Genomic DNA, 23,836 nt, shown 5'->3' on the forward strand with positions numbered 1-23,836 from the left:
ATCTTATCTTTCCTACGGGGATAAAGAACTAGGCTATCTCTTCTTTCTATCAGGATCACGTGTTACTAATCTGCAGACTTGTAGGATTGATGGTTCTAAGCTTGAGTTCAGTTTCTACTTCCGTATGTTAATTGTTGATCTCGAAACCTTGATATTGTGCTTCTGAGTGGCTATGCCACCATTTTGTAGCATGTCTCCAATCCTTTGAGCATTTACAACCGTTATGCTATCGGAGTCATCCCAGGTTTCTAAATAGTCCGATGCATTTGCAAATCCCTTCCTTCTGTTTCCGATGTGCCTTTGGTCAGATTAATCACACAAATTAGTGAGTTGAGGTACTTTATTGCCTCGACATATATGTTGGAATAATTATTATGACCCTAGGTGTTTTAGGGAGTCACCTAGTAATCTAGCAACGTTTTGTGTTCCCAGTGTGAAGATTCTGGCCTTTATTATCGAAAGCATCCTGTGATGCCATTTAGTTAGTAGGCATTCTATTCCTGGGTTCTTGAACCCGAGATTCACTCTACTTACTTCATGTTGATAGTGTTTGCTAGTCCCTTTAGGATAGTAGTAACCTTTGCGATAGTCCTCGAGGTTCGTGGTACATCCTTCTTCCAATTACCATGAACCATTCTTGGCAGGAGTTCTTCTGAACCAAAAGATGACAACAAGAGTGCTGTCGATGAGTTCTCCATGCTATATTGTGACTCTGCCAGTTCTACCTTTCTGCATGGGTTATCCGGAAGAAATATGTTAAACTTCGTTCGACATGCTAATCCATGCATCCACAACTCAGAAAATCATATGTTCTTTTGAGTTGTCCCATCTTAGTTGTTTCCGACCCTCGCCTATCAATTGATAGTCAAGAGTATGCGTGCATTCGTTTATCGATGCCTACTACTTTTGTGGTCCGTCAAGCCATTCTATCGCGGAATGACTAGGAGAAACAAACTCCAGTACCTCATCCATATCTAGGATTGGGTCAAAGTAGTTGTATTCCGCAGATCAAATGCCAATCCAGCTTTTGGTTCTGTTCTACCTTGGAGTATTACCTTATTCTATATCGAGATTGTTATAGGAATTGCACACCATCCTATGAACTCTTGGTACAGTGATACTTCTCACCACCATTAGTCATTCCTCGACCCTCGTGTTGATGCAACCGGAATACCGACAAATGAATTGTGATGTGTGAAATCAATACTCCCAGCAACCTCGTTGCTTGGTAGTTAAAGGATAATACTTTCATTCTTAGTATGTTGGTTTTTGAATCATCCTTCTAAGACTGATCGTGCTACCTAGTCCTTATTTCGGTGCACCCTTCGATTGATGAGTTAGGATCTTGTCAAGTCCTCACTCATTTGATCATATCGTCTTGCCCTCAAAAGCGAGATTGTTCTCAAGCTTAGTAACATACCGGTGGTTCGTGATTTTCCGAATATCTTCTCGGAAGTATTACCAGGTTGTCACCTGACTGCTATGTTGAGCTCGTGATCAAGTCGGGTTCTTGTGAACCACCCTTTCTCCAAGAATCTGTGATGGGTATCCCGCAGCTAGTTGGTTAAGCTAGACAACAACTTGGAGAGTTGGAAGATAAAAGCTTGTCTGACTTAGTTCATGTTAAGGGATATCTTTCTGTGTATGTGTGTGTGTTGAAGAAAGATGATATCTTCATTAATTGGTCCTTGTGATCAGTTGTTGGACCTATTGTCTTACCCCATCTATAATTTGAGTATGGGCTATCATCCAATCAGACCAGAACCAACGATATTCGTAATGTTGTCTTACTCGTGGTTGATCCCTCGAGCATACACCATTATATCTTTTGGGTCTGACCAATGCTAACACTTGTTCTCTTAACTATGGAATTCCTTTTAAAGGGAAACCCGGAAGAATTGTTGTTGAGCCCATTGACAACATCCTTATCTCCTCCATGATTTTGTTGAACATTAAGCTAGTGTTGGAAACTTTTGAAAGCATTTCTTCATGCTAAATCATGAAGTATTTGTTTGATGAAAGGAGTGACTTCCTCTTATACACGTGCATTTGGTGAAAGTTGCCGCCGTGGATTTGAGAAAGTTAGTTTTGCTTCCTCTGGAATCATCCCAAGTCAGTCATGCATACGTGCGAAGTATTCTGTGGTCTGGAGACTTGCAACCTTCATTCCATATGTGTTCCGAGCACACCAAGCCACTGATTGAGTTGTTCAAAGATAAAGGAGTCTGTCCAAGGTGAACTCTTTGGACTTCCACGCGTGGAGACTTCGATGTCATTAATGATGGTTCCCCACCTGAACTCGGTAGTGTTTTATTATAAGACTACCACGTGGTCATGTTTGTCTGGGACAGTGTGTTCACATGTTTGTAGCAGAACCAGCTCATGTTTTGGAGCTTACTATCGTAGTTCATTCCCCGAGAATCTCGCAGCGTTGTCTCGTCGAATTGTGTTGCAAACTTTCATTTTTCTTCCTAGACTCGATGAGTCTGCAATATCCTGACACCAACCAGATCTGAATCTCAGGCAGATATGATGGTTTGGAACATTTCCCAAGAACTATAATGTCGGTCCCTCGAAAACCGGTAAAGTGGATGTCGTGGCCAACACACCCAGCCGGAAGACCTGTTATTATAATATCTTGATTGAGGAAGTTGGCCACCTCCCCATAGGGATTTCGTAGGATTTACTCCCTAGTTGCCCCTATGGATTTTGAGATCCCGAAGTCCGACCTTTTACTTGATGTTCTAGATATCAAACCATATCTATGAATGGGTTACGCTAGCACATCAAGGAGAACATTAGAAGCGGAGTGCTAAATGTCTCTCGGTCGATCATCCAGATTTTGTTTCCTTGGCCTCGCCAAGGTGAAATCTAAGAAGGTGTTATCTTCCTTTGCATCGGCATCTTCCACCGGTATTCATCATGGTAGTAAGTTGTGTTGCCAGAATCCTTGACACGGATATTGGTAAAACCTTGATGATTATGGAAATGCTCAAGTTCTTGAGAGCACGCACAAGCGTTAGGTGTTACCATCGGCACTAGCTAGGTTTGCTCTCAACTTCCTTGGTTATGCTATAACTTCTCAACAGTGGATTCACTCTTTATTGTTGGGTTCTTCCCCAGTTACCAGAATCATTCCCAGCATTTGCATTTTGTTCCCAGCTTGCACCGCCAATGTGCCATTCTACCACGTGTCTCTTCCATTTCCGGTGTTAAGCAAATTCATCCATTACGTTGTCTTCAACAAGGTAATCCACATCATCCAAGTCCGAGTATGCCATTCTACCGACCCCCTCCAAATGATCGCTCGAGAATTGCCTTAGGATGGTTTAAAGAGTTTCAATGATCTCTGAATCAAAAGTAATTCTTTTTGCCACTTAAGGGGATATCTCTACGAGTCACCTTCCCTAAGGTGTATCGTTATGGTATCATGGCAACTCAACTCCTCGCTACGTTGACAATCGATTACCACCTTCTTAAGCGTGAAATTGTGGTCTACCTAGTGAACCTTCGTCATCTGCTTCACTCCATTCCTATGGATGTGTGCTTCGCCTCTCAGCTCGAGAGATGTTGCTATGTCTCATTCCGTGAGTTAATCCTGAGTTGTTCGACCTTCGAGAAGAACCATTCTTTTAGGATCTTTCCTTTCCTCTCGTTGTCATGTTAGTTGGAGTTCTCAGAGCAAGACTTCGAGACAAAGATGGTGATCGAATCAACGCTTTGATAAAGTGCACCCTGGATCGTGAAGATTGTGCTAGTTTGTGTTTCCCCTTCACCCTACCCTACGCTTGAATCTCGGGACGAGATTTTTGTTTAGTGGGGGTGAGTTGTCACATCCCTGGTCCTGTTATGCACTAGGCTAGACCTCATGTGAGTATCATGTTTTAATTCAAATGAAATTTGAATTGAGGAATTTTTAAAGCCTCAGAAACCTTCTAAAAATGATCAACATTAAAATCTCCTCAAAGAAGTCCAAGAAAATGTTCCTCTTAGTCTCTGAAAATATTGCAAAGAGGTAAAACTCAAAACAATATTTTGGTATCTCAGAGTTAATTATTTTGGGCCTTTGAATTAAATAAATAGCTATTTGCATTGGATATATATTTGATATATAAATAATATATGTCCAATAATTACTGGAACATTTTATGTGGTTTGGTATATTTTAGTCCTAGCCACATAACTATTTCCAGGATTTTATAAAATGGTTTAGTATTTTTACTAAACCAAAACAAAACAGAACAAAATAGAAAACAGAAATATAAAACAGAAAGCAGAGAGAGAGAAGGAATCTCACCTGGGCTTACCTGGCGGCCCAAGTGGCCGGCCCAGCCCACCACCACAGCCTCCCTGTCGTCTTCCTCCCTGGACAGAAGGACGAGCGCGTGCCCGCCGCGCGCTGGCCACGCGCCTCGCCAGCTCCTGCTTACCACTCTCCCCCGACGCTCTGGACGCCCTGGACGTCGACACGCGGCCTCCCCGACCGCCCCTCACTCTCTCCCGAGCTCCCCCCCTCCTCTGTTTCTCTCTCCCTCTCGTGCCGAGCGCAGCCGTCGCCACCGACGCTGTTCGCCGCGGCCACCGGCCACCCCTCGCCTCGCCGATGCCTCCAGAAGAACCGCCGCGCCTTCTTCTTCGTCTCCACCAACCCATGTGACGCCGGAAGCCTCGGAGCGCCGTCCCCGACGTCTTTTTCCTCCTCGGGCCACCGAGATCGCCGGCGACCTCCCGTCGTCACCAGCCCCTCCCCGAGCCCGCCGTTCGCCTCGTCGCCACCGCAGTGAGCTCCTGCCCCTGTTCCCCTTCTCCGCTCCCTCTCTCGCACGCCGTAGCTGCTGCACCGAGCTCACCCGCACCCGCCGCCGCCTGTGCTCACCGCCGGCGTGACTCCGGCCACGCAACGGCTCAGTCGACCCGTCCATCTTGTTCACCGCATCACGTAGGCCACCATTAGTGCCTCAGCTCGCTTGCTCGCACACCGCAACGCTGCCCGCACCCACGCCCGAACTCCGGCGGCCGCAACCGAGCTCGCCGCCGTCGATGTAGGTCGCCCCCGGCATAACTGACTGCACCACTCGACGCGCTGGATCACCAGCTGCCCGTAGGTGGTCTCCTCCGTCCGTTTGGACGCCGGAGCGCGAAACCCGCAGCTCCTCCGCCGCGTTTGACCCCGCCGGCGGCTAAACACCGGTGGGTTTGACCCACTTTGACCACGGCGGGACCCCCCCTGTGTCCATGACATGTGGGGCCGGCCTGTCAATTAGGCTAGGATTAGTGTTAACTAAATATTAGTTAGTTTAATAGACACTGACAATGGGCCCCAGGCCACTAACTAAATTAGATTAGTTAGGTTAGTCACTGATGGATGGGACCCACAGGTCAGGATTGACCTGGACCAGCCCGTTGACCCGCTGACGTCATAGTGACACAATGCTGACGCAATAAGTATTTTCTGGATTTATTATAATTAGAAAATTCCAGAAAATTGTATAAACTTCTAAAAATCATAGAAATTCAACCGTAACTCCAAATTAAATTATTTATATATGAAAAATTATCAGAAAAATTCAAGGAATCCATCTGTACCATTTTCATGCATGTTAGAACAACTTATCACTACTATTTAGGACAAATGAAGTGAATGGCATTTAAATAATCACATATGGAGTTTGAATTTGAACCTAGGATTCAAACCAACTCCATCTAACTTGTTGCTAGATGCATTAGCTCAAAACACATTCATTTTTGCCATGTCATGATCATGCAACATATTGCGCATTGCATTGATTGTGTTCCCTTCTGTGTTGCCGGTATTCGTCCCCTCTCGATAGACGTGATACCGATGATGTGATCGTTGACACTGATGAAGACTCAATGTTATCTTCAGAAGTGCCAGGCAAGCAAAACCCCTTGTTCATTCCGATACAATCTTACTCTCTCGCTCCTGCTCTCTTTTACTGCATTAGGACAACACCGATTCATCTGTTACTTGCTGCGGTAGCTGAACCCCTTTATCCTTTGCATGACCTGTCATTGCCACAGTAAATAGATGAAACCCACTAGAATGAGTAGGAGTTGTTTGAGCCCTGATGTGCCTACTCATTCATGCTTGTTTGTCATGCCTGCTACTGCTTAGAGTTGAGTCAGGTCTGATTCATCGAGGATGAATCAGAGGTGTGTGAACATGTCCTACTATGTGTGAGCTAAGTGTGTGAACACGATTTGGTAAAAGGTGTTGGTGAGAGGCCATGTAGGAGTACATGGTGGGTTGTCTCATTGAAGCCGTCCTTAGGAACTGAGTTCTGTGTTTGTGATCCATGATTTAGCTACTACCATGCATTGGGCCCTGAAATATGACCCCGCTCGACTTCTTATTCACCCTAGTCCTCTGTCCAGGAGTTGCAAGTAGTTTCTGGTGTTTGTAGCTTACTGGAGGCCGTGGACAGCGCTGACCGTAGGGGTGGGCTGTGATGCGGTAGGTACGTGGCACGGTGTACCGGATGCCCGTTTGGTATCTCGGGAACCCTGTTCACATCGTTTGGGGCTGTGAGCGAAACTCCGGCCGGATCTCCTCATGGATGGAACCCGAATAGGCGATAAACCTGTACTAGAGACTTGAGTGTTTAGGTAGGTCGTGGTCTACACCCACGTCGGCTTTCGCTTGAAGTCTGCCGAGCACATGTCGTGTGCAGACGCTAAGTGGTGGAAACATGTATGAAGAAGTACACCCCTGCAGGGTTAACATCATCTATTCGAATAGCCGTGTCCACGGAAAAGGACTTCTGGGTCGCTTATATCAGTTCATAGACAAGTGAAAGTGGATACTCTAAAATACGCAAGATAAGCGTGAGTGCTATGGATGGCGCTCTCGTAGGGAGACGGGAGCGGATCCATAGTGGTGTATTGATATGGGGAATATGTGGACTCGTGTGCGCCACCTCAAAAGAGTTACATTGCAGTCGTAGTTCAGGATAGCCACCGAGTCAAAGCTGGCTTGCTGCAGTTAAACCCCACCATCCCCTTTGTTGATAATGATGCATATGTAGTTAGTTCTGATGTAAGTCTTGCTGGGTACATTTGTACTCACGTTTGCCTATTTTATGTTTTTGCAGAGAGACTTCGGTCTCACTAGTAGTTTCGCGTGGACTTCGACGTTTAGCTTGTTACCTCAGCTACGATCTTGTGCCCCGGCAGGATCTGGTAGATAGTCAGGCTTCTCAGCCTTTTTCAGTTATAGATGTCTGTACCCAGACATGATAGCTTCCGCTTGTGCTTTGACTTGTATGCTCTGATTGTTGGGTCATGAGACCCATGTTTGTAATATCTCGCTCCTCGGAGCCTATTGAATAAATTACTTGAGTCGTAGAGTCATGTTGTGATGCCGTGTTGTATCTGCACATATCGAGCATATTGTGTGTATGCTATTGAAATGCTTGGTATGTGTGGGATCTGACCATCTAGTTGTTTATCTTTAGTAGCCTCTCTTACCGGGAAATGTCTCCTAGTGTTTCCACCGAGCCATGGTAGCTTGCTACTGCTCCGGAACACTTAGGCTGGCCGGCATGTGTCCTTCTTCGTTCCTGTGTCTGTCCCTTCGGGGAAATGTCACGCGATGAATACCGGAGTCCTGTTAGCCCGCTACAGCCCGGTTCACCGGAGTCCTGCTAGCCCAGTGCTACAGCCTGGATTCACTCGCTGATGACCGACACGTTCGATGCTGGGTCATGGATGCCCGTCCCTGTAAGTTTGTGCCACTTTGGGTTTACGACTAGCCATGTCAGCCCGGGCTCCTTATCATATGGATGCTAGCGACACTGTCATATACGTGTGCCAAAAGGCGCAAACGGTCCCGGGTAAAGGTAAGACGACACCCGTGGGAATACCGTGCGTGAGGCCGCAAAGTGATATGAAGTGTTACATGCTAGATCTATGTGGCATTGAGTCGGGGTCCTGACATAGGGGGCCGCGCCCTAGGGGGGGCGCCTCCCACCCTCGTGAGAAGGGTGTGGGCCCACTGGTATTCATATTTGGCGAGGATTTTTTATTATTTTTTCTAAGACCTCCCATGGAGTTTCAGGTCATTCCGAGAATATTTGTTTTCTGCACATAAAACAACATCATGGCAATTCTGCTGAAAACAGCGTCAGTCCGGGTTAGTTCCATTCAAATCATACAAGTTAGGGTCCAAAACAAGGGCAAAAGTGTTTGGAAAAGTAGATACGACGGAGACGTATCAGTACCGACGTTGTTGCCGACATGACTAACATGCTATCCGCTGACATGTCTTGCCTACATGGTCATGCAAGACGTCACCGCCCTTCCTACCGTCAACTCACATGGTGGGCCCATAACCCACATGTCCCAGGGTCGAAACCTGACTCTCCTGTACACCTCTATCTCCGAAGTTATCCCTCGCGCTTGACTTCGTATGTAATTCACGGGGTCACTTTCCCAGTAATATATTCTGGTATTAGACGCAATATTTATTCTCGTTGCTCTGAACCCCTTTCTTGCCTTGCGTCAGGCATCGAGCGATTGCATGCCCGCTCGAAACTTCCCATGATACCTCCTTACTTTGCTCTCAATATTTCTCAAGTTTCAATTCGAGAGTTACTTTCTGCCACCTTCCCTGATGATATCTACCAGATAGTCTACCTTGCAGAGGTCCATTCTTCCGGTATACCCCCTTATTCTTTCGTAAGTACGACGGAGTTCCCGAAGTAAGGATGCCGACTCCATCATGATGACCTGAAGCAGAGAAATAAAGACATCAACGAAAGGGATTAACTTCTTTGAGAAGAGCAACCAAGACTGAGAAGATTCGTTAGAATTTTGTAACCAGACATTTCCCCTTCTCCATCTCTGAAATCTCGGGACGAGATTTCTTGTAATGGAGGAGAATTGTGACGCCCGGATAATTAAGCTACAGTAATCCCACGTTAACGATGCCACGTCACCTCGGTTATTGTTGCTAATCTCGCATTAGTTCGAAAACGTTTCAAATTCGAAATTTAAAATCAAGCAAACAACAAAAGTTTTCAAATATTAAAACTAAAATGTTCAATAAATAGTAGATAAATTAGAGGCTATGATAAAATTGTAAACAACATTATTGAAAGTTAATAAATGACTTAAACAACCTCAAACGATGACTGAAAACATTATTTAATAACTTTTTTATTTATACAAAATAAATATGAAATGATAATTACCCCAAACTAGTTTTTGGTGGTAGGATATATTGTGCCATGATTTGTGGGCCAACTATAATGTTTTACAAAACTCATTTGTTGCCCAAACAATTAGCTAAAAAAATAAGAAAAAGTAAAACAAAACAAAAAAGAGAGGAAAGGAAACCCCCCATCCTGGCCTCGGCCCAGCAGGCCGATGGGCCGCCGACCGGCCAACCCCGGTCCCCCTTAACTCCCCACTCCCCTTGACCTAGAGCGGTCCCCCACTTCACCCACTTCCCCCCACGCCTCGCTCCTCCTCTCCCCACCCCGTCTGGATCGAGATCGGGAGCAACCGTGCCCCCGAACCCGTCGACGCCGCCGCCGCCCGGAGGACCACCTCGCCGGAGCTCCCCCCCGTTGGATCTGGATCGGCACCCGAGCCGATCCCCGGTGCCCGCGCTCGCCGCCGTTCGCCGTCACCATGCCGGACCCCATCGCCGGAACCTCCCCGCCAGCCTATCTCCTCCTCATCGCCGACCTGCTTCCCCTCTGGCGCCGTCGTCCCCGCCGCCCTCCTCGCGCCCCGCTGCCCCGACCCCTCCTCCGCGCGGTGAGGCCCCGGCCTTTCCTTCTCTTCCCCTGCTCCAGGCCGCGCCCTGACCGCTCGCATGACGGCGCGTGCGCCCGCACCCCCCACCTCTGTCCGCACCCGCGCCCCGTTGGAGCGCACCGAGACCCGCGCCCGCTAGCTCCTCGAGCTGCAGCTGTGCCGCCCGCGCGCTGCCTCTGCTACTGCACTACGGCCCGCCTCGCCGTGGCTCCCGCCCGGCCACTTCCCCACAGCCATCTACCACGGTCACCGCGCCCCTCTTCGCGCCCCACGTCCCTTGCACACGCTCCGCGCGCACCCCCTAGTCGCCGTGCCCATGCCCCGCTTCGACCCTCCGCACTCGTGCCCGCCGGCACAGTGCTCTACTACTGCTGCTGCATGCCTGCTGCTGCTCTACCTCCCTGACCGCGCCGGCCCCGTGCTGCTGCTGTTTCTACTCCGCTATCGTCCCACATCGTCCTCTGCAGCCCAGTTCGCCCCACTCGCGCTGGACCCACCTTGGCCGCGCCCGGCCTTTCCCCTGCTCCGCCCACACGCCGCCCGCGTCGGCCTTGGCTCCGCCGGCCGAGCGCCGTTGCCGCCGGCGCTCTCCTGTGCGCGCACGGTGCTCCTAACCAGCCTTTGCGCCGCTGACTAGTGGGCCCGAGGCCATTAGGTTAAATGCTAATGACTAATTACCACTAATTACCACTAGTGGGCCCGAGGCCACTAGTGGACCCCATCTAGTTAATTAAACTAATAAATTTTATGTCAAAACTTGTACCTATGACACATGGGTCCCACTGGTCCCTTTGACCAGTCAAACTGCTGACTGGGATAACCCAGTCAATGACATGCGGCCCCCCTGAGCCTTTGACTAGTCAACGGTCCTAGTTGGCTGCTGACTAGGCAGTCAACCGGACCCCACCTGTTAGCCCCTGGTTGAAATAGTTGGATACAATTCTGTGTACCCGTAGCGATTTAACCATTTATTTCTGATTTAAATGAATTCCAGAATATGAATAAAACTTTGGGAAAATAATAATAATACTAAATAAAATAATAATTAATTAGTTAACTTAATTAATTAATTCTGTATTAGTTTAACCCAATCATTTTAGTTAACTAATTAAGTGTAACTAATTAACCTAAACCCTGATTAACCTAAAACAATGTATGACAGGTGGGTCCCACTGGACCCACACGTTAGTTTGACCACTCAACACCTTTGTTGACTGCTGACGTCATGCTGATGTCATGATGACGTCAACATGCACTAATCTGGATAATGTTGAATTAAATTAATTAAATAAATTCTAAAAATGATTTAAAACTTTAGAAAATCATATAAAATAAACCGTAACTCAGATGAAAATACTTTCTACATGAAAGTTGCTCAGAACGATGAGACGAATCCGGATACGCAGCCCGTTCGTCCGCCACACATCCCTAACCTATCGAACTCGCAACTTTCCCCCTCCGGTTCATTTGTCCGAAAACACGAAACACCGGGAATCCTTTGCCGGATGTTTCCCCCTTTCCCGGTATCACCTAGTACTGCATTAGGGCACACCTAGCACCGCGTATTGCTATGTTATGCCTTGTGTTGCTTTGATTGCTTTGTTATTTATTGTGTTCCCCCTCCGTTACTTCTTTCCAGTAGACCCCAAGACTGCCGGCGACCCCCAGTCCGACTACGGTGTTGACGACCCCTCTCTCTTGCTAGAGCAACCAAGCAAGCCCCCCTGGATCACCAGATATCGCCTACTCTTCTCTATACTGCTTGCATTAGAGTAGTGTAGCATGTTACCGCTTTCCGTTAATCCTATCCTGATGCATAGCCTGTCCTTGCCACTACTGTTGTTACCTTTACCTGCAATCCTAATGCTTAGTATAGGATGCTAGTTTATCATCAGTGGCCCTACCTACTTGTCCGTCTGCCATGCTATACTATCGGGCCGTGATCACTCGGGAGGTGATCACGGGTATATACTATATACTTTATACATGATACATGTGGTGACTAAAGTCGGGTCGGCTCATGGAGCACCCACGAGTGATTCACGAATTGGGGGCTGAAAGGACCTTTGTCCCAACGGCCCTCTGTGTGGATCTTTGTGGCGAAGCAACATGGCAGGTTGAGACCACCTAGGAGAGAGGTGGGCCTGGCCCTGGTCGGCGTTCGTGGTTATTTCAAGATAACATGTTTAACGAGATCTTGGTATTTGATCTGAGTCTGGCCACTGGACTATACGCACTAACCATCTACGCGGGGACAGTTATGGGCACTCGACGTCATGGTATCAGCCGAAGCCTTCGTGACGTCAGCGACTGAGCGGCGCGCGCCGGGTTGGACCGCGTAACACAACTTCCTTTGTAATGGAGGTTGCTAGGTCTGCTCTCCGGCCGCCCTCGCAACATGCAGGTGTGCAATGGGCAATGGGCCCAGACCCCTGCGCCATAGATTTAGACCGGCGTGCTGACCTCTCTGTGGTGCCTAGGTAGGACTGCGACGTGTTGATCTTCCAAGGCCGGGCATGACCCAGGAAAGTGTTTCCGACCAAATGGGATCGAGCGTGTTGGGTTATGTGGTGCACCCCTGCAGGGAAGTTAATCTATTCGAATAGCCGTGATCTTCGGTAACATGATGACTTGGAGTTGTATCTTGACCTTATGACATCTAGAACCGGATACTTAATAAAACACACCCTTCCAAGTGCCAGATGCAACCGGTGATCGCTCTCTCACAGGGCGATGAAGGGAGGATCATCGGTTAGGATTATGCTATGCGATGCTACTTGGTGAACTTACCATCTACTCTCTTCCCCTGCTGCAAGATGGAGGTTACCAGGAGCGTAGTCTTCGATAGGACTAGCTACCCCCCTCTTATTTCGGCATTTTGCAGTTCAGTCCACATATGATACCCTTATTCCATTTGATACCAATGCATACATATGTAGTGTAGCTCCTTACTTGCGAGTACTTTGGATGAGTACTCACGGTTGCTTTGCTCCGTCTTTTCCCCCTCTCTATACCCGATTGCTACGACCAGACGTTTGGAGCCCAGGAGCCAGACGCCACCGTCGATGATGACTACTACTACTCGGGAGGTGCCTACTACTATGTGCAGCCCGCTGCAACGACCAGGAGTAGTTTAGGAGGATCCCAGGCAGGAGACCTGCGCCTCTTTCGATCTGTATCCCAGTTTATGCTAGCCTTCTTAAGGAAAACTTGTTTAACTTATGTCTGTACTCAGATATTGTTGCTTCCGCTGACTCGTCTATGATCGAGCTCTTGTATTCGAGCCCTCGAGGTCCCTGGCTTGTAATATGATGCTTGTATGACTTATTTTATTTGTAGAGTTGTGTTGTGATATCTTCCTGTGAGTCCTTGATCTTGATCGTACACGTTTGCGTGTATGATTAGTGTACAGTCAAATCGGGGGCGTCACACTGTCACCCGCCAGATGAATGAGGGCGGGCAACAAGCGGAACACCGTCTTGACGCGAGGAGAACCCTAGAACCACCACATTTATTAGGAAAATCGATAGCCCCCCACGCCATCACCCACCGGCTCCTGATCAGCAGGCCGGAGAACTCAACGGGCATCGTTGCCACCACCCGCACCACGCGTAGATGAGGGGCTGAGTAGCACCGAGATCCCTTAGGCGCCATGCCGCCCACGCGGCCATGATACGTCTCCAACGTATCTATAATTTTTGGTTGTTCCATGCTGTTTTATTATGAATCTTGGATGTTTTATAATCATTTTATATCATTTTTTGGTACTAACCTATTGACATAGTGCCAAGTGCCAGTTGTTGTTTTTTCCATGTTTTTTACATCGTAGAAAATCAATATCAAACGGAGTCCAAATGCCATGAAACTTTACGGAGATTTTTTATGGACCAGATGGAAGATATTGGGCCCTGGTTGTACCTGGGTGGGAGTCCCGAGGAGGGGACAACCCAGCAGGGTGCGCCACCTCGGATGCTCCCCGGACCACCTCTTTGCTCTATAAATACCCCCAAAATCACAGAACCCTAGGGGAGTCGATGAAATATTCATCCAGCCGCCGCAGAGTCCATACCCACCAGATCCAATCTAGACACGATCACAGAGGGGTTCACCACTTCCATTGGTGCCTCTTTGATGATGCGTGAGTAGTTCCTTGTAGACCTTCGGGTCCATAGTTAGTAGCTAGATGGTTTCATCTCTCTCTCTCTTGATTCTCAATTCAATGGTCTCTTGGAGATCCATATGATGTAACTCTTTTGCGGTGTGTTTGTTGGGATTGATGAAGTTTGAGTTTATGATCAGATCTATCTATTTATATCCATGAAAGTATTTGAGTTTCTTTGATCTCTTTTATGCGTGATCTCTTATAGCCTCGTATTTCTTCTCTGATATTTGGGTTTTGTCTGGCCAACTTGATCTATTTATCTTGCAATGAGAAGAGGTGCCCGGTGGTGGGTTCGGTCTTACGGTGCTTGATCCCAGTGACAGAAAGGGAACTGGCACGTATGTATAGTTGCTACTAAGGATAAAAAGATGGGATCTATATCTACCGCCATATGGATAAACAGATGTCGTCTACATCATGTCATCGTTCTTATTGTATTACTCTGTTTTTCCATGAACTTAATACACTAGATGCATGCCGGATAGCGGTCAATGTGTGGAGTAATAGTAGTAGATGCAGGCAGGAGTCGGTCTACTAATCTTGGACGTGATGCCTATGTAATGATCATTGCCTGGATATCATCATAATTATTTGAGGTTCTATCGATTACCCAATAGTAATTTGTTTACCCACCGTTTGCTATTTTTCTTGAGAGAAGCCACTAGTGAAACCTACGGCCCCCGGGTCTTCTTTCTCATATATTTGCCTTTGCGATCTACTTTTTATTTGCTTTTATTTTCAGATCTATTAAACCAAAAACCCAAAAATACCTTGCTGCAATTTATGTTATTTGGCGTTCGGTCTGTCAATATTTACAACTTCTTCCCGTCCACGTGCCATTTTTGGTGCCGTTACCCGAAAGGAATTGACAACACCTTTAACACGCCGGGTTGCGAGTGGTTGTTATTTGTCTGCAGGGGCTATTTATGTTGTGTTGCTTGGTTCTCCTACTGGTTCAATAACCTTGATTTCATATATAAGGGAAATACCTACCGCCGCTGTGCTGCATCATCCCTTCCTCTTTGGGGAAATACTGACGTAACTTCAAGCGACACCGAAAGGAATTTCTGGCGCCGTTGCCGGGGAGGATCTTCATCCTAACCAGGTTCCTAATCACAAATATCATCTCCTCACAATTTACATTATTTGCCATTTGCCTCTCATTTTCCTCTCCCCCACTTCACAAAAAATTGTTGTTCTATTCACCTCTCTTTTTCGTTCGTCGTTTTTTTGCCGGATCTATTTTTGAGTGCAATCTTGTTGTGTGGTCATCATGACTCAAGAGAACACCAAGTTATGTGATTTCTTAAATACCAACAACAATGATTTTATTGGCACTCCACTTGCTCCTCCCACCGCTAGTGCGGAGACTTGTGATATTAATACTGCTTTGCTGAATCTTGTTATGAAAGACCAATTTTCCGGTACTCCTAATGAGGATGCCGCGTCCCATCTTAATACCTTCGTGGTATTATGCGATATGTAAAATAAAAAATATGTGGACAATGATGTGGTCAAGATGAAATTATTTCCGTTTTCTTTCCATGATTCTGTAAAAAATTGGTTCTCTTCTTTGCCTCGCAATAGTATCGATTCTTGGAATAAGTGCAAAGATGCTTTTATCACTAAGTATTTTCCTCCCGCAAAAATTATTTCCCTTAGAACCCAGATCATGAATTTCAAGCAACTTGAACATGAGCATGTTGCACAATCTTGTGAAAGGATGAAAATGATGCTAAGGAATTGCCCAACTCATGGGATAAATCTTTGGATGATCATACAAATTTTTTATGCGGGTTGAATTTTGTTTCTCGTAATCTTTTAGATTCCGCCGCGGGTGGTACTTTTATGGAAATTACTTTGTGTGAAGCCACCAAATTGCTTGACAATATCGTGGCAAATTATTCGCAACGGCACACCGAAAGGGCTCCTACTAGTAAGAAAGTTAATTCGGTTGAAGAAATTTCTTCTTTGAGTGAGAAATTTGATGCTCTTGTGAAATTGGTTGCTAGTAGAAGTGCTCCTATTGATCTTAATGATATGCCTTTGTCTACTTTGATTGAGAAAAATAGTGATGCCATTGATGTGAATTTCATTTCTCGCAATAATTTCAACAACAATGCTTATAGAGGTAATTTTAATCCTAGGCCTTTCCCTAGTAATTCCTCTAACAATTATGGTAATTCCTATGGAAATCAATCTTATAATAATAATAGGAACACCTTTGATCTTGAGAATAATATTAAAGAATTTATCAACACACAAAAAGTTTTCAATACTTCCATAGAAGAAAAGCTGAATAAGATTGATGATTTGTCTAGAAGTGTTGATAGAATTGCTCATGATATGGAAAATCTTGAGATGAAAAGTTTTGTGCCTAAAGTAGATGAATCAATTAAAGCTCTTTATGTTTATATGGATAAATGTAAGAAAAGAACCGCTATGCTTAGAGCTAGAAGAGAATTTTTAGAAAAAGCTTTTTCTAGTGATTATTCTTGCAAAAATGATGAAGATCTTAAAATGTTTGGTGTTTCTTCTATTGATTCTTTGTTTAGTAAATTTAAGAATGATGAAAAAGGGACTGAAGAAGAGTCAACTTTAGGTAGAAGGCGTCCCAATATTTCAGAGGGTGAAAATCTTGTTGAGAAAAATGATGAAAGTGGGTTTGGAGAGGTCAAAACTTTAGCTAGTGATGTGCCCACTCTTTTGGATTACAAAGACTTTAATTATGATAGTTGCTCATTGATTGATTGTATTTATTTGTTGCAATCCATGATAAATTCACCCCATGCTTCTGAACAACACAAAGCTTTTACTAAACATATTGTTGATGCTATGATAAAAGCTTTTGAAGAAAAATTGCAATTAGAAGGTTCAATTCCTAGAAAATCGCATGATGAGTGGGAACCTACTATCAAAGTCAAGGTTAAAAATTATGAGTGTTTTGCTTTGTGTGACTTGGTGCTAGTGTTTCTACAATTCCAAAATCTTTATGTGATGTGCTTGGTATTACCAATCTTGAAGAATGTTCCTTGAATTTGCACTTGGCGGATTCTACTATTTAAAAGCCCATGGGAAGGATTAATGACGTTCTTATTCTTGCAAATAGGAATTGTGTGCCCATATATTTTATTGCTCTTGATATTGATTGCAATCCGTCTTGTCCAATTATTCTTGGTAGACCATTTTTACGCACTATCGGTGCCGTGATTGATATGAAAGAAGGCAATATTAAGTTCCAATTTCCTTTGAGGAAGGGCATGGAACACTTTAGTAGAACTAGAATTTAGCCACCTTATGAATCAATCATGAGGGCATCTTATGGATCTCGAACCAAAGATGCAAAACTTAGATCCTTGCTTTATGCCTAGCTAAGGGCGTAAAACTATAGCGCTTGTTGGGAGGCAACCAAATGAATAAAATTTATTTTTGCTTTTTGCTTCCTGTTTTTGAGTGTTAGCACAATTATGCTACTGTTATAATTGTGTTTTTATGTTTTAATTAGTGTTTGTGCCAAGTAAAGCCTTTAGGATCTTCTTGGGCAATAGTTGTTTGATCTTGCTGAAAAACCAGAAACTTTTGCACTCACAAAATTAATTTTATCTTTTACCAGAGAGAGATAAAATACCCATTCCACTTGCAGTAGATCAGTATACAAATTTCTCAGGTCATCCTAATTTTTCAGAGTTTTTTGAGTTACAAAAGTATTCAAAATAGTCAGATTGCTACAGACTGTTCTGTTTTGACAGATTCTGTTTTCTTTGTGTTGTGTGCTTATTTTGATGGCTCTATGATTTTATTTGATGAGTTTTTGCCATATAAAAGTTGTAATACAGTAGATATTATACAATAACAAAATATGAATTGGTTTGATACAACACTTATAGTAGTGATTTATTATTCTTATACTAACGGATCTCACGAAGGCTTTGTTGAGTTTTGTGTGATTGAAGTTTTCAAGTTTTGGGTTATCTTACGATGGATGAAGGAAGGATGTAAGAGTCTAAGGTTGGGGATTCCCCGGCATCCCAAGCTATTATCCAAGAATGAGCAACCAACTAAGCTTGGGGATGGCCCTGAGTGGCATCCCCGCTTTCTTCCAACAACTATCGGTATTTTACTCAAGACTATATTTTTATTCGTCACATGATATGTGTTTTGCTTGGAGCGTCTTGTATGATATGTGTCTTTGCTTGTTTTATTTTGTGTTTTAAGTCATCAATCCTTTTTGGACACACCTATTTGAGAGAGCCAAAATTATTTCATGACTTGTTAGAATTGCTCTCTATGCTTCACTTAAATCTTTTATGAGCTAGGACTTGCTCTAGTGCTTCACTTATATCTTTTTGAGCACGGTGTGCTTTGTTATTTTTTGAATAAATGCTCTCTTGCTTCACTTAGATTTATTTGAGAGTTAGTAAAATTTTGAAGAAATTCTCTCTTGCTACACTTAAATTATTTTTAGAGAAAGAAAATTTGTTATGCTCATGATCTTCACTTATATTTGTTTGAGCTTACGAAAAGCAACACATGAAAATTAGTCCCAAAGTGATAGAATCCAAGAAGGATAAAGAAAAAAAATGTCATGAAGATCTTTGGACAAAATGAACTTGATTCTTAGTAATAGTTTTGAGATATGATGATGTGATATGTGAGTCATATTGATGAGTAATTATGCTTTAGTAGGAATATTGGTGTTAAGGTTTGTGATTCCCTATGCATGCACGAAAGTCAATCATCATGCAATGAAAATTATATCCTACTTGTGGTGCATTATTCAGTGTTAATTATGCTTAATGCTTGCTTATGAGATGATTCGTTTCTTGGTTGGTCGCTTCCCAATCTTTTGCTAGCCTTAATTTTGCACTAAGTATGACCTCTACTTGTGCATCCAAAATCCTTTAAACTAGTTCTGCCAAATGAGTCCACTATATCTACCTATATGCGGTATTCTTTTCCCATTCTAAGCAAATTTGCATGTGCCATCTCTAATTTCAAAATAAACTTCTCTTTTGTGTGTTTGTTTCGCTCGCGGAGCGGTGAGGGGTGGCTAATATTTTCCATGCTAGATGTGTTATTCTCAAGATGAGTGTTTATTCACTTGTCATTGCACGAGAGTAAGGCAAAGGTAATAGGGATGCCCAGTCCCGAAATGCAAAAATAAATGAATTTACTTTATGTTGTCAAATAATAAATTCCTTGGAAAGTGTTGGTATGGAGGGCACCCGTGGATATGGTTAGCCATGGAAAGTGAAAGTTATGGTGGAAAAAGGAATAAACTTTATTTTATGTCTGGGAACCGCCTATGATATATCTATGCATGGAAAGTATTGAGAACTCTAAGTCGTTTTCGTTGGTGGGATGGATACACCTCCAAGAATGTTTTTATCTCAAAAAATTTCGCTTTGAGCTCTGGCACCTCTACAAATCCCTACTTCCCTCTGCGAATGACCTTTCTTTTACTTTATGCAATTTTTATTTTGAGTCTCCATCTTCTCTTATAAAAGCACCAACTAGGAGGCAATATGATCATGCTTAAGTATTGGGTGTAGTTAATATTCGAGTGTGTTTCATGAATAGATCAATGTTTGAGAATGATGGGCTAGGGATAACTTATTTTAGCATTGATATCTTGAAAGACATGGTTGCTTGTTGATATGCTTGAGTATCTAAATTATTATGTCAAAACTAGACTATTGCTTTGAATCACATAAAAGTCCAATTGTCCATGCTATAAAGAAAACAATATGATATGACATGATGAACAACACTCCACATCAAAAATTCTGTTTTTATCACTTACCAACTCGAGGACGAGTAGGAGTTAAGCTTGGGGATGCTGATACGTCTCCAATGTATCTATAATTTTTTATTGTTCCATGCTGTTTTATTATCAATCCTGGATGTTTTATAATCATTTTATATCAATTTTTGGTACTCACCTATCGACATAGTGCCAAGTGCCAGTTGCTGTTTTTTTCCATGTTTTTTACATCGCAGAATATCAATATCAAACGGAGTCCAAATGCCACGAAACTTTACAGAGATTTTTTATCGACCAGATGGAAGATATTGGGCCCTGGTTGCACCTGGGGGGAGTCCTGAGGAGGGGAAAACCCACCAGGGCGCGCCAGGAGGCCCAGGCGCGCCCTGGTGGGTTGTGCCCACCTCGGGTGCCCCCAGACCGCCTCTTTGCTCTATAAATACCCCCAAAATCCCAGAACCCTAGGGGAGTCAACGAAATATTCATCCATCCACCGTAGAGTCCAGAACCACCAGATCCAATCTAGACACCATCACGGAGGGGGTTCACCACTTCCATTGGTGCCTCTCCGATGATGCGTGAGTAGTTCCTTGTAGACCTTAGGGTCCATAGTTACTAGGTAGATGACTTCATCTCTCTCTCTCTCTCTCTCTCTCTCTCTTGATTCTCAATACAATGGTCTCTTGGAGATCCATATGATGTAACTCTTTTGCGGTGTGTTTGTTGGGACCGATGAACTTTGAGTTTATGATCAAATCTATCTTTCTATATCCATGAAAATATTTGAGTTTCTTTGATCTCTTTTATGCATGATCTCTTATAGCCTCGCATTTCTTCTCCGATATTTGGGTTTTGTCTGGCCAACTTGATCTATTTATCTTACAACGGGAAGAGGTTCCCGGTAGTGGGTTCGATCTTACGGTGCTTGATCCCAGTGAAAGAAAGGGAACCGACACGTATGTATCATTGCTACTAAGGATAAAAAGATGGGATCTATGTCTACCGCCATAGATAAACGTATCTCGTCTACATCATGTCATCATTCTTATTGCATTACTCTGTTTTTCCATGAACTTAATACACTAGATGCATGCTGGATAGCAGTCAATGTGTGGATTAATAGTAGTAGATGCAGGCAGGAGTTGGTCTACTAATCTTGGACGTGATGCCTATGTAATGATCATTGCCTGGATATCGTCATAATTATTTGAGGTTCTATCAATTGCCCAACAGTAACTTTTTTACCCACCGTTTGCTATTTTTCTCGAGAGAAGCCACTGGTGTAACCTACGGCCCCCGGGTCTTGTTTCTCATATATTTGCCTTCGCGTTCTACTTTTTATTTGTTTTCATTTTCAGATCTATTAAACCAAAAATCGAAAAATATCTTGCTGCAATTTATTTTATTTGGCATTTGATCTATCAATATTTACAACTTTTTCCTGTCCACATGCCATTTCTGGCGCCATTACCCGAAAGGGATTGACAACCCCTTTAGCACGTCGTGTTGCGAGTGGTTGTTATTTGTGTGCAGGGGCTGTTTATGTTGTGTTGCTTGGTTCTCCTACTGGTTCAATAACATTGGTTTCATATTCGAGGGAAATACCTACCGCCACTGTGCTGCATCATCCCTTCCTCTTTGGGGAAATACCGACATAGCTTCAAGCGACATAAGGCCACAACGGTCACCCAGGTCGTTGAAGAAGCCCGAGGCCGCCCCAGTGTCGAACTTCGCCATACGAGCTGCACCGTCCAAGGCCGCCACGAAACTCCAGCCGGAGATCCAGCCACGCGAGAAGGAGGAGGCCCCCGCCGCTACCAGTCGTGCTCAGGGATGAGAGCGTGCCACCATTGTCAGCCGTGCGGCCTTTGACTAGCGGCATCCTTCGGCGGCAGCGGGGGTGGGTCAGGGGCGGAGGAGAGGGAGGCGGCGGCTCTAGGGTTTCCCTCCTGGGAGTTCGATGATCTCTATCGTGCATCCCCCACGTATCCCGCGGGCGCCCATATTTTTTCTTTTCCTTTTCCTTTTTCTTTCTCTTTTCTTTTTTTCTTAATTAAGACAATTTAGGATTAAAAAAAGAAATTGATAAAATCTTCAAGAATCTAGAAAATGTGTTTCAATTCAAAAAATGCCCGCAAGTTTGAAATCAAATGCAAAAAAATTCCCAAGTTTGCAAAAACATTCAAATAATTACTTCACTTTTGAAAAGTGTTCTTCCCAAATTTCATAAATGCTCGTGCAATCTAAAAAAATGATAAAAACAACTTTTAAAGTATGTTCGAACCCTTCAAAGAAATGTCCGTGAGATTCAATAACAATTCACGCCTTTGACAAAATATATGCGTGATATTTTCATGTTTAAGCAATATAAAAATGATCTCATATTATTTTTAAAAGAAATTTGTGCCATTCAAAATACGTGTTTCTGAAATTCAAACAGAGTGTTCAGGTGTATGAAAATATATGTTTGATGCCATTCATAAAAATGTTAATACAATGTAAAAACAGTATTCATGTAATTTCAAAAAGTACTTGGTGCCATTGGAAAAATGTTCAACATGTATTTTAGTTTATATAACACTTACTAAAAATGTTTGAAACATTTATTTGAAATTATGCAATGTAAACAAAATCATGTTATTCGTTTGGTGCCATTAAAAAATGTTAAACATGTATTTTTTTAATATTTATTAAAAAATGTTTGGAACATTTAATTGAAAATTGTTTATACAATGTTCTTAGAAAATATTTTGGTTTATTGAAAAAAATATTCAACTTGTATTTGAAAATGGTAACCTGTATTTGAATATTTTTTTAGAGAAATGTATTTTGAAAATGTTCATCGCCTATTTGAAAATAAATGTACCCGGCGAGCACCAAGGTGAACTTCCACGTGGAGAAGGGCTCCAACCCTAACTACCTGGCGTTGGTGATCAAGCTCCTCCAAGGCGACGACGACGTGGTGGCCGTGGACATCAAGCAGGAGGGCAAGGATAAGTGGATCGAGTTCAAGGAGTCGTGGGGAGCTGTGTGGAGGATCGACATCCCCGACAAGATCATCGGACCCTTCACCGTCCGCTACACCACCGAGGGCGGCACCAAGACCGTCGCCGAGGACGTCATCCCCAAGGGCTGGAAGCTCGACACCTCCTACGAGACCAAGTGAAGAATATGAAGGAGATGAAGATATGAACTTCTACCGGCCACCTTAAATAGTTCCTTTTGGCTCAAGAAGAAGAATAAACCAGCTAGCCGCACATATCATACATATGATGCGATGAGAGCATGAGTATACTTATTCGTTCATTTACTATAGGGAAAGAGTGTGGACAACTGATAATTTCTTGTTTTGATGTATCTAAACTTGCTCATGTTTGTAAACATGTCTTATTAATAGAAATTGGCAGGCACACATTAATTTTGTTTTCTTTTCTTTCAAAAATCCCATGAAAGATGGTCACGACGGGCTCAAGCTAGCCCGTTATTTTTCTTCTTCTCTTCTTCTCAAAAACTGAATTGCCCCACCTAAACACATAGGGCAGCACTATAGCTCAGCACTATAGCTCACTTGGAGACCTCTTAGTTAGGTCGCTGGATGATCTCCATTTTCGCCAAAGGGAATATATTAATATTGCAAAGATACCGATTACACCCAGACTCTGCAATAATGAAATATTCTATAGACATTACGGATGCACAAAGCCCTACAAAGAAGAAGAAGAAAACAAAAGATCCCGCTATGGTGATCAAAACCATGTAGCTGCAAAACAAACCATCGGGAAGGCAGCATCGGGAGTCCAAATTCTCCAGAAGTGATGCTTCCAAGAAGGAAACAGTGCCCAAGTGTTGTCGCTGGCCTATCATATATCTCAGGTTTTCACCCTGTAACACCCCCAGTGTCATGCTATAGTAATCCCCTGTTGATGGTGCTATGTCATCACACTACTGTTGCTAATCCTCACTTGATCCAAATCACCGTTCATGTTCAAACTCTAATTCAAAGTCAAAAATTAAAATTTGCCAAACATGAAAACTAAAATGTCCAAAGTGTGGCAAAATAATCACTGAGTAATTGTCTTGTTGGAACCAACCTCTTCTGAATTCCCAAAATGCCCATGGGAATTAAT

The 23,836-nt window shown here is 43.8% G+C and overlaps 1 protein-coding gene across 1 annotated transcript; it reads left to right on the forward strand.

Moving 5' to 3' along the window:
* The first annotated feature begins 22,569 nt into the window (after positions 1-22,569).
* On the forward strand, positions 22,570-22,875 carry LOC119300477 (pollen allergen Phl p 1-like). The gene has a single exon (XM_037577421.1). It carries the CDS (start codon positions 22,570-22,572, stop codon positions 22,873-22,875), a length of 306 nt encoding a protein of 101 aa, XP_037433318.1.
* The last annotated feature ends 961 nt before the right edge of the window (positions 22,876-23,836 follow it).

This window comes from Triticum dicoccoides, chromosome 5A, assembly GCF_002162155.2.
Source record: "Triticum dicoccoides isolate Atlit2015 ecotype Zavitan chromosome 5A, WEW_v2.0, whole genome shotgun sequence".
Lineage (NCBI taxonomy): Eukaryota > Viridiplantae > Streptophyta > Magnoliopsida > Poales > Poaceae > Triticum > Triticum dicoccoides.